The sequence below is a fragment of the Myxine glutinosa genome, chromosome 6 (assembly GCF_964187855.1).
Source record: "Myxine glutinosa chromosome 6, kmMyxGlut1.1, whole genome shotgun sequence".
Classification (NCBI taxonomy): domain Eukaryota; kingdom Metazoa; phylum Chordata; class Myxini; order Myxiniformes; family Myxinidae; genus Myxine; species Myxine glutinosa.
Genome location: NC_136266.1, coordinates 21,911,416 through 21,923,460, shown reverse-complemented (window position 1 = coordinate 21,923,460; position 12,045 = coordinate 21,911,416). Strand labels below are relative to the sequence as shown.

Here is a 12,045-nt window from a genome sequence, read left to right as displayed (position 1 = left end):
CGTTTTCAAAATTAAGTCTGTTCACAATTGTATTTTGTCGAAACTGTATTTATCTTCGGTGTGTGAACCAATAGTGTGTCCCTTGGAAGTTTCTCGGTGTTTATCTTTCATAAATTAATCGTTTGTTTGCCGCACAGCGTGTGAGGCCTTGCAGCCTCAGGCTTCCCCCGTCGAAGTTTGTTCCTTCCTTCGCTGGTTTTGCTAGGTTTTTTGATTTTCCCTTCTCCCCCAAACTTCACCGAACATCTACTCTTTGTCTAACGTTGTAACCCCCACCCCCCCCCCCCCTCCAAAAAAAACAAACAAAAAAACTTTTATTTCCCTTTCTCCTCGTGTGCTTTTGTCCCATTGTGCTTTTGCCTCTGACCATGTGCGCTGTCCCGCCCCGCCCCCATTATCCCCTTTCCGTCCACCTTTTGCCCTGTTCAAGTGAATCGTGGTTGTCCCTCTAGGCTCCCTCTCCCCGTTGGTATTTTTGTGAATATAAGATTGTTCTTCACGTTTCTGTTTAAATATGTTTAAACTTTCCCCTGGAGTGTTTTATTCAGTCGTATATTACAACACGCTGTTTTTCTTCCTATTTAAAAGGCTCCTTTCAATTTCCTCTTCAACTCATTCCATTTCAAAAAAATATTCAATCTCTTAGAATTCTTTCTCACTACATGCTCTAAATTCTCATTCATTCCACCCCTCCTCCATCGTTCTTAAACGAATCGCTAACTTGAAAATCACAACAAACCCAATTTGTTATAAATGTTCATCTTTCATTAATCATCCACTTTCTAAACTCCCCCTTGCCCCTCCCCTCCAAATATCCCCCCTTGCCCCTCCCCTCCTAAACTCCCCCCTTGCCCCTCCCCTCCAAATCAACCCCATTTCCCCTCCCCTCCAAAACTCCCCCCTTGCCCCTCCCCTCCAAATCTCCCCCATTTCCCCTCCCCTCCTAAACTCCCCCCTTGCCCCTCCCCTCCTAAACTCCTCCCTTGCCCTTCCCCTCCTAAACTCCCCCCTTGCCCCTCCCATTCAAAACTCCCCCCAACCCCTCCCCTTCAAATCTCCCCCCCAACCATCCCTCCCAAATTCTCCCTCCTCCCACCTCCTTCTCAAAGCTGCCTCCTCCCCACTTCGTCTCCCTTCTATCTCATACCCCCACCTCCCCCAACCATCGACTTTCCTCTGCCCCACCCCCCTCAAACAACCCCTCACTGTGCCTCATCCCATCACCATCAAACCTTTCGTCCTCCTCATCCTTCCCTTTCTTGTAACTCTTCTGTAATCTCTGACACACTATCAACTGCTCTTCCTACCTCCCCCTCTCATCCTTCATCTGACCCTACACCTCCCCTCCCCTGCACCCGATGCTCCCCCTCTCTCCTCATTAACGGTATGGACCTCAAACATCCGGGGCCTTCGCTCAAACCTGATTGATCTCTCCATTCAGGTTGCTTCTGACAATCCAGACTTGATCTGCATAACAGAAACTTTCCTCCTTCAAGATATCTCTGATTCCTTAATATCTCTTCCTGGTTACTCACTCCTCCGGTATGATAGACCTGAGCCTCATCCTGGTGGTGGGGTTGCTATCTTTATCAAAAACTCTCTTCCTCACTCTCCTTGCACTGCCCTCTCTCCACCCCACCCCCAGGAATACCTCTGGCTACGGCTTCCTCTCCGCTCCCACCTTTTGTTCAAATGTGTTCTGTACCGTCCTCCAAACAGTGATGACTCCATTTACATTTCGCTGTCGGACAACATGGACCAACTTCTATCAACTCATCCAAACTCTCTCTTCCTCATATGTGGCGACTTCAACTGTCATCATGCCAGCTGGCTGGGTGTGGGTTCATCTCTCACCAGCCATGGCACCTCAGCAAAGGACTTTCCGACTCATTGGGACTGACACAATCTGTCAATTTCCCGACCCGGCTCTCAGTCAATGGAGTATCTTCTCTTCTGGACTTGGTTTTTTTTTTTTTTTTTTTTTTTTTGTATACAAGATCGAGGCTCGTGAAAGAGCGAACATTAATCACACAGAAAGACAAACCGACACATAAAACATATAACATCGGGAGCGGTAGACAAGATGGGGAGAGAGGGGGAAGGACACAAACACAACATTTGAGAGTAGGGACCGAGAGACATGGAGACATCGAGAGATCTGAGAGGGGGGGGGGGGGGGGGGGCATGGGAAGGGGGCGGTGGGAGAGGTATAAAACATATGGACACTGCCAGGACTTCCAGGAAAGAAGTTGGAATTTCAAACAAGGTGGATCTGGGGTGAATTAGCGGGGGTAGAAAAGATCAAGGTTTTGGATGGGGGAAGATAAGAGATGGTGGTGAACAGCTGTTTTAAAGACCTGGAGGGAGGAGTGGGATTGAAGGGAGTGAGGGAGTTTGTTCCAGAGGCGGGAGAAAAGAGGAATGAAAGAGTGAAGGTGAGCAGAGAGCCGAGATTTCGGCAGTCTAACCATCAGAGGGTTGCTGGCAGATCTTGTGCGACCTGTAGGAATATTTGGGGGACAGAGCACAGAGAGAGCTGGGGGTGCAAGGCCGGAGAGGAGTCGGTAGAAGACAGAAAGACCACCTACCTGCCTGCGGTGAGTGAGTGAAAGGCCCTCAGAGATAGCTTCATCGCGGGAGATTCCAATAATTCTGAAAGCTTTGGTTTCAACAGCGTGAAGCCGAGCTAGGTGTGAGGCAGGAGCACCGGCCCATAGGGGAGAACAGTATTCCATTGAGCTGCGGATGAAAGCCTTGTATGTGGTGAGGAGCTCAGGTATGCCGAGGAAGGACTTCGCACGACGGAGGATGCCCAGTCGGCGACTGGCTTTGGAGGCCAGCTTGGAAATGTGGTTTTCCCAAGAAAGATCATGGCAGATAGTGAGACCCAAAATCTTGAGCGACAGAACTTCTTGGAGAGGATTGTTGAGAAAGTAGATGGGAGGGTTGTCCAGTCGATCTTTTCGGAGAGACATAGTAAGAGTGTGAGATTTGTCAGGATTGAAAGACATGTTCCACTTGTTTGACCAGTCTGTGATTTTGTCCAGGTCTTCAGAGAGTGAGGAGGCAGCAGACTGCCGATCTGAGGGAAGAGGAATGGAGCGGCAGAGAGTGGAGTCATCAGCAAAGAGATAGAGAGGATTTTCGAGAGAGTCAGAGAGATCATTGATGAAGACCAGAAAAAGCACGGGGCCCAGAACACTGCCTTGGGGAACTCCAGCCTGAACAGGAAGAGGAGATGAGAGAAACCCATTCAGGGCCACACGTTGACGACGACTAGAGAGGAGGTCCGCCAGCCATGCGTGGAGATTTCCATGGATACCAAAGGAGGAGAGTTTGGTGAGCAGAGCGGGGTGCCAGACCGTGTCGAAGGCACGTGATATGTCGAGGGAGACAGTTATGACTTCTTCTGTTATGGTTATGGAGACAGTTATGGAGAGTATGGAGACAGTTATGGTTATGACTAACTTCCCTGCAAATGTCTGCTGCTCTTCTTCTGCTCCAATCGGTTCTTCTGATCATGTGCTTGTTAAAGTGGACATCTCTGTGGCCATTCTCAGAGAGCCTCCTCAGCGCCGACGAGTCTGGCATTTCACTCAGGCTGACTGGCACGGGCTGCAAGCAGCCATCAATCACCTGGACTGGTCTCCCATCTCGACTGCCTCTGACATCAATTCTTCCTGAGAATTCTTCCAAAGCAAATTGCTCTCTCTCGTGCACAGATTTATCCCATCTCGTCTTCAGTTGTCTAACCCTTCCTCCCATCCATGGTACACTGAATCTTGTGGTGAGGCAGTTGCCCTGAAACAACTTGCCTTTGCCTCTTGGAAGGCAAATCCAACTGAAGGCAATCTCAGTTCCTTCCACCAAGCTCGGAACAAGTGTGTGTCTACCCTCAGGAATGCCAGGAAGCACTATCTCTCCACACTCAAGATTGAACTCTCAAACCTGTCTCCTTCCTCCAAATCCTGGTGGCGTCTGGTCAAATCCATTTCTGGTGTTTGTTCCCCCTCCATCACCTCAAATGGCGACACAGTTGACACCGCACGTAACAAAGCCGAATGCCTCAACTCTGTGTTTGCCTCAAAATCTTGTGTCCCAAACCCATCTCTCTCTGTTCCCACCTTTCCCAGTCGAACCCAACTGCTCCTGGACTCTGTGTCCTTCTCTCCTGACAAGGTGGAGAAGATTTTGTCAAACCTCGACTCTGATTCTGCAACTGGACCAAACGGCATCAGCCCACGGGTCCTAAAATCCTGCTCTGCCGCTCTATCTCACCCTCTCTCTGTTCTTTTCACCCTCTCTTTTACTCAAGGTCATCTGCCAGCATCTTGGAAATCAGCAAACATTACCGCTTTACACAAAAAGGTGCAAAAACAGATCCTTGCAACTACAGACCAATCAGCCTGCTTCCAATTATCAGCAAAGTCATGGAATCCATCATTGCTTCGGATAACAAATCCTTCCTCTTCTCCAATGGCTTGATCTCTGATCATCAATTTGGATTCAGACCAGGTCATTCTACTCTGGACATGCTGCTTCTGCTGTCTCAACAATGGATGGAGGTCCTCAATGTCAAACAGGAAATTAGAGCTGTCTCCCTTGACATATCATGTGACTTCAATACAGTCTGGCACCCCACTCTGCTCACCAAACTCTCCTCCTATGGTATCCATGGAAATCTCCACGCATGTCTTGCAGACTTCCTCTCTGGTCATAGGCAACGTGTGGTCCTGAATGGATTTCTCTCATCTCCCCTTCCTGTTCTGGCTGGAGTTCCCCAAGGTAGTGTTCTGGGCCCTGTGCTATTTCTGGTCTTCATCAATGATCTCTCCGACTCTCTGGAAAATCCTCTCTATCTTTTTGCTGATGACTCCACGATCTGCCGCTCTATTCCTCATCCCTCAGATCGGCAGTCTGCAGCCTTCTCACTCTCTGCAGACCTGGACAAAATCACAGACTGGTCAAACAAGTGGAACATGTCTTTCAATCCTGACAAATCTCACACTCTTACAATGTCTCTCCGAAAGGACCGACTGGAAAACCCTCCCATCTACGTTCTCAACAATCCTCTCCAAGAAGTTCTGTCGCTCAAGCTTTTGGGTCTCACTATCTGCCATGATCTTTCTTGGGAAAACCACATTTGAAATCTGGCCTCCAAAGCCATTCGCCGACTGGGCATCCTCCGTCGTGCGAAGTCCTTCCTTGGCACACCTGAGCTCCTCACCACATACAAGACTTTCATCCGCAGCTCAATGGAATACTGTTCCCCCCTCTGGGCTGGTGCTCCTGCCTCACACTTAGCTCGGCTTCACGCTGTAGAAAGCAAAGCTTTCAGAATCATTGGAATCTCCTGCGATGAAGTTAACTCCGAGGGCCTTTCACTCACTCACCGCAGGCAGGTTGATGGTCTTTCTGTCTTCTACCGACTCCTCTCCGGCCTTGCTCCCCCAACTCTCTCTCTGTGCTCTGTCCCCCAAAAATTCCTTCAGGTCGAACAAGATCTGCCTGCAACCGTCTTATGGTTAAACTGCCAAAATCTAGGCTCTCTGCTCACCTTTACTCTTTCATTCCCCTTTTCTCCCGCCTCTGGAACAAACTCCCCCACTCCCTTCAATCCCACTCCTCCCTCCAGGTCTTTAAAACAGCTGTTCACCACCATCTCTTATCTTCCCCCATCCAAAACCTTGATCTTTTCTACCCCCGCTAATTCTTCCCAGATACACTTTTTTTTTTTTTGGAAATTCCAACTTCTTTCCTGGAAGTCCTTGCAGTGTCCATATGTTTTATACCTCTCCCACCTCCCCCCAAGCCCTTCCCCTCCCACATTTCTCCCGATGTCCCTGCTCTCAAATGTTGTGTTTGTGTGCTTCCCCCTCTCTCCCCATCTTGTCGACCACTCACCTTATTTTTTGTGTTTTATGTGTTGGTTTCACTTTTTGTGTGATTAATGTTAGCTCTTTCACGAGCCTCGATCTTGTATACAAAAAAACAAAAAAAACAAAAAAAACAAAAAAAAACAAGCCAATTAGATCTTGGTTAATCTCCTGATGCAGTTCCGGCCTCTCAGTGGGATACAAAGTGTTAAATTTTCAGTCTTTCAGAGGTATTCGTTCTACCAGGTGCCATTCTAGCTTGGTCATGTTATTTGGGAGGAGGTAAGGAGTGGAGGTGGATACAAAAGTGGGGTTGGTTGTCTTATTATCGTGATATTGAGTTGAGTAGGGGTTCCAAGAAGAAACGAAAATTATTATATTGAAGTCTACTGACGTCATTGATCAATTTTAAAATCTCAATGTTCAAAATTCAATCCCAAGACATCATTTTGATTTAAAATCTATAAACTGTGACTTACAGGGTGACCACAAAAAACGGTACCAATCTTACCTCGAACAACTGCCTCCATACAAATGATCATCTTACCTTTTGCAAGTGTGCAACGTTTAAACAAAGACAAAAAGGGTTGATTAAACTGTATGGGTACCGTTTTTTTGTCGTCACCCTTGTTTACACATGGACAACAATAAGTTCCAGTTTCTCCATGGATCACTTCCCTGTTTGATACGAAAGGATTTACCATCATGATGCGACTGTCAACTTGGTGTAAACCAGACCCAGTGGCGTCCGCTCGGAGTCTGAGACGTCGGTGGTTCATACCCTGGCCGAGTCGTACCAAATACTTCAAAAATGGTACGTGCTGCTTCCTTGCTTGATTCTCGGCATTTCAAAAGGATAGCAGCACAGACAAACAACCATAGCACACGATTGATGGACCTCATGGCCTCTTCCTGCATTTAAATTCCTTGCACGGGAAGTCAAAGAAATAAGGCATTAACCCCTAGGATGCATTCCCTAATGGCTACCCCGATGAAACTCAGCATTCCCACAAATCCAAAGCAAGGATGATGCTGCGTCGGTAGACGAAAGACTGCCACCGTATTTATTGCAAATGTGTGAGTGAGCCATCAGATGGGAAGCATTTGGCAATGGAAATTCCTGCAACATTACAGTTGTTAAACCAGTTAATTGTGGCAAAGTTTACGTGAACTAGTTTTGGGATTCATGAATCGTTTTCTTGTAATATATGCCTCTCATTTTTAAAAACATGGCTTTAGATCTTATCCCTAACCAAAAAACCATTGGTATTTTAATGTATACAGGTTGTACAATGACGTGTAAAAAATATATTTTTAAGTCCACCAAACCAAAAGAAAGACGAAAAGCATGCAGTTAAAATCGTATTATGAAATACAGACGTACAACAATATATTAAATTACTCACAAACATATGGGAAAATAATTTATGACGTGTGAAATGCCATTTAGATTTGTGCATACAACTTTGATTTGTATATATAACCGCACTTTTTGATGGATATACAGCATATGTATGCTTTGTTAAGATGCTGGGAAGTGTGTAACTCACCATATTTTTAAGAACGATCCTGCACCTGTTCAAGTGTATACCCCTCCGTCGTCGTATACATCCATGTCAGTGGAATATAGCAACACGAGCCTATCGTGTCGCACCGTCGATGGCTGAAGTAAGTTTCACCACTTAAATGCTGGGTGCACATGCATGGAAGTCTAATATGAAAGAACAACAAGCATGCAGGTACATCGCAGAGTCAAATTGCAGGTGCGAACCTTGACGACGTACGGTTTCTAAAAATGTTATTTTGGTTCTTTCTTTTAATTTTTACTGTGAGCCTGAACCAATGTCCTCTTGAAACTTCCACAAAACCATGATTATATGGCACTGCGATACTGCTCTCGTGCTTTTTACCTTAATTAGTGAATTACCTGTGGATGAAACCGAAATGTACCCATTCGATCTGTACCCTCAGGGAGAAAGAATGAGACATAAGTATGTACAATGTGGCACTCGCCATTAAATGAGGAGCATTCAGATGTTGGCAGCGATGGAGTAATATGGATCCAGGAGAACAGAACATCACATGACGCGTGAGAGAGCAGATGAGCAAGGACAGCACGCAATTGCCGGGTTAGGCCACAGCTTTGAGATGATGTATCTGGTCTCAGTTAGCATTCGTATGCAATACTTCTTGGATGTACAGCACAAATTTCCAATCACAGCTCAATGTCCACGTCACACCCATGAATCATCCGAGTTGTGCATTTGGCCAGCTTCATACGATGAGGTGTTGTAGGGAGGTCTGGTCGCAGAGTAGAAGTCCACATAGTTGTCATGACTCTTGTGGTCACGGAGAGTGCCGTGTTCTAGAGGAGGTGAGCGGTGAGCCCGCTGCATGGTGCCGAAAGTATCACGGTAGCGCTGTGGTGATGCAGGGTACGGTGGCAAGGTGTCATATTCTTTTCGCTCTGTTGGCACAGGTGGTGCCGAACAAGGCTGCTGTGGGAGAGACAAAAGAATGTTCGACTTTGTTATGGCTGGTGTCAGCAAAACAATTCAAACAATAGGTTTTATCAATTGTGAGTTGACAAGGATGTGTTTACCGCAACGTGAAGCAATGTAAAGCTGACATTTTTGGCTTTAGACCTTCATCAGAGAAAGAGAAGTAGAGAGATAGAGATTAGCGATTATATATGGAGGAAAACGTGAAAGACTAATGCCAAATACATCAGCTTTGCTTTGGTTCCCAGGTGCTTACCGTACCTTTGTCAACTTCAAGTTGATAAAACATACACGACATGGCCAAAAGTATGCGGACATCCCTTCTAATGAGTGGATTTGGCTGTTTCAGCCACACCCATTGCTGACAGGTATATATAATCAAGCACACAGCCATGCAATCTCCATAGACAAACATTGGCAGTAGAATGGGCCGAACTGAAGAGCTCAGTGACTTTCAACGTGGCACCGTCATAGGATGCCACATTCACTACCGAGTTCCACTCTGTTCAACTGCCTCTGGAAGCAACGTCAGCACAACAACTGTTCGTCTGGAGCTTCATGACATGGGTTTCCATGGCCGAGCAGCCGCACACCAGCCTAAGATCACCATGCGCAATGCCAAACGTCGGCTGGAGTGGTGTAAAGATCGCCGCAATTGGACTCTGGAGCAGTGGAAACGCGTTTTCTGGAATGATGAACCACGCTTCACCATCTGGCAGTCTGACGGACGAATCTGGGTTTGGCAGATGCCAGAAGAATGCTACCTAGTCGAATGCATAGTGCCAACTATAAAGTTTGGTGGAGGCGGAATAATGGTCTTGGGCTGTTTTTCATGGTTCGGGCTCGGCCACTGCGTTTCAGTGAAGGGAAATCTTAACGCTACAGCATAGAATGAAATTCTAGACGATTGTGTACTTCCAACTTTGTGGCAACAGTTTGGGGAAGGCCCTTTCCTGTTTCAGCATGACAATGCCCCCGTGCACAAAGCGAGGTCCATACAGAAATGGTTTGTCGACATTGGTGTGGAAGAACTTGACCGGCCTGCACAGAGCTCTGACCTCAACCCCATCGAACACCTTTGGGATGAATTGGAACGCAGACAGCGAGCCAGGCCTAATCGCCCAACATCAGTGCTCGACCTCACTAATGCTCTTGTGGCTGAATGGAAGCAAATCCCCACAGCAATGTTCCAACATCTAGTGCAAAGCCTTCCCAGAACAGTGGAGGCTATTATTGCAGCAAAGGGGGAACCAACTCCATATCAATGTCCATGATTTTGGAACGAGACGTTCGGGTGTCCACATACTTTTGGCCATGTAGTGTATCATCCTGTGGGAGAGGCCACACAAGACATCAACTAAAACAGAACTTCAGAACTCATGAAGGAACAGTTGGGGAAATGTCTGAAAAGGGGTAACCACATAGCAACATCCTCTCTATGGTATATGCGTGGACAAGCATGCATAATCACCTGTACTCCTCTGGAATCATCAGCGGCTTGTGCACAATATGATCTTAGTGGAGCTGCAACAGGAAGCCTGGATGCAGAATGACTTCTGGCTGTAAATAAATTGCAAAACAACGAGATTAACTTTTTTTTTTCAAAAATCGAGACTCAGAGTGGGTGAGAGAGGGAGAGAGAAATAAAAAACAGGAAATGTACTGACAGTGGGGCAGCTGATAGATGCAACAAAACCAAAGGAATGAGGAGAGAGGATGAGACAAACCTATAAGTAAGCAAGTTGGCCTATAGGAAGGTAGGGTTAATGATCAAGAGTGGAAGGATCATTGGTAGGGATGAGGAGGTGACACAAAATGTTGTTGTACCATAAACTAGAAATCCTGGTGGGAAGAGTAGGACTGGCAGACTCAGGAAGCACAGTTCAACAAATGTGAGACAAGAGCACTAAAATAGTGTAGGTGGGCAGTACGCCTGTATTTTAGGAGCTTAACCAGGAGGGCATGTCTAGAAGAAGGTATGCATCCAGGAGGAATTGGGAGATGGAGGGGGTGGTGATTGGAGGGCTGAGAGAGTAAAGGAAGCCAGACTGGAGGAGATGCAATAAAAACCATGGAGGCACCTCTGCTCCGACAAAGATATAATGCCTGAAACGTCAGATTCTTGTTGATCCTCAGCCAGGTCAGCCCTCCATATTGAGAAAACAAGCTGCTTGACCACAACTGTCTGGTCACAAGTTTCAGTGTACCAGGGTCAAAAATATGGATATGATAGCACAACCAGAATGGGATAAACTGGTGCAGAAGAGAGATGAGGCTTTTGTGAAATAATTCCCAGGTGGAATCAATATCAGATTCTGTGGTGATTACCTGAATACTATATATAGCCACTATCTCCTTGAGAAAGGATGGTTGGCAGTTCCTGACAATTAGCTTGTGCGAACAACTAGATTCTGATGCATTGACGTGGCTTCCTTACAATAGCCAGAGAAATTTGAGCTTCAATAAGGAAGTGGTCAGAGGAGCCAAGAGGGGGAGAGCAAGATCCTGAGAAGTTGGATGTAAAGTTCGTCGTTCGCAAATCCAGGAAGGAATACGTTCCAGAGGCATTGATCCGGGTTGGGGAGTTTACAGACTGTCAGACTTACAGGTCTGGCTACTGAACATGTGGAGCAAAGTGAATATTACACATTGTATATATCTATATCTACAGTGCTTATCAAAAAAAAGGTAATCCAAATTCAAGGGGTTAATATGCAAAGGTTATTTATTTTGACAATTTACATGTGGTTTACTAATTAAGAGGAGATCCTCAGCTTTCCATTGATACCTTCCATGCATCATTGCTGTCACACATGACCGAGTACATGTTCATTGAAAATGACAAGTTCAAATCGCATTTTTACAAGTTTGGCTAATCGATGCAAGTCAGGATAATTGGTGCAAAATGAACGTCAGATGTGAACTTTTCTCAGGAATGGTTGGCCTTTATGCACCCACACCTTCAACATGTCCACCTCCCCTTTCAAAACAAAGCTTACAGCGGCGGAGCATGCCCTGAACTGCTCATCTCGCCATAGCTGGGTCATTGCGCAAAGCATCCACTTCATGTCGAATACGGCCCTGCAATTTGTCAAGATCACGGGGAGGAGTTACGAACGCCTTGTTCTTTAAATGTCTCCAAAGGAAATAATCACATGGTGTGAGGTCAGGTGATCTTGGCGGCCATTCCACTGCATGGTTGAGGGCGATGACTCGGTCTCCAAAGAGTTCCCTCAGTCGATCTCGGACAGCGATAAGACGATGTGCTGGGGCGTCGTCTTGGGCCCACCAGAGATATCTGAAGACACCACGAACCTGTCCCTCAAAGTTCTCCTCCAGCTGCGGTAAAACTTCATCATTGATCATCTGCAGATACCTGTTACCATTGACATTCCTTTGAAAGAAAAATGGTTCGATCACCTGACCACTTCCACAAAGTCCCAACCAAACAGTCCACTTTTGTCGATTATTGTTGGTGTCAAAATTAAATTCCGGGGGTTGTCAGGTCGGTGCATATTCAAGAACATTATGGGTATTGACCTTGCCATCCATGGCGAAAGCAGCTTCGTCGCCGATAACGAGATACCGCAGGAAATTGACATCTGCTTCGCAATGTGCTATCAACCATCTGGCAAGCACCAGCCTCCTAGCAAAATCCCCTGGCGTAA

At 46.5% G+C, this 12,045-nt stretch overlaps 1 protein-coding gene across 7 annotated transcripts in view; it reads right to left on the bottom strand.

Moving 5' to 3' along the window:
* Window positions 1-6,909: 6,909 nt before the first annotated feature.
* Window positions 6,910-12,045, bottom strand: part of LOC137429642 (catenin delta-2) — a 580,920-nt gene continuing 575,784 nt past the window's right edge. For 5 of the 7 annotated variants that reach the window (XM_068119734.2, XM_068119736.2, XM_068119737.2 and 2 more), the window contains 2 exons: window positions 9,849-9,937; window positions 6,910-8,374 (listed from right to left, as the gene is read on the bottom strand). In XM_068119734.2, the coding sequence (XP_067975835.2) occupies window positions 8,111-8,374; window positions 9,849-9,937 (353 nt within the window). In that variant the 3' untranslated portion in view covers window positions 6,910-8,110. The remainder of the gene's footprint in view (window positions 8,375-9,848; window positions 9,938-12,045) is intronic. The other 2 variants (XM_068119735.2, XM_078779667.1) reach the window with 1 other exon arrangement.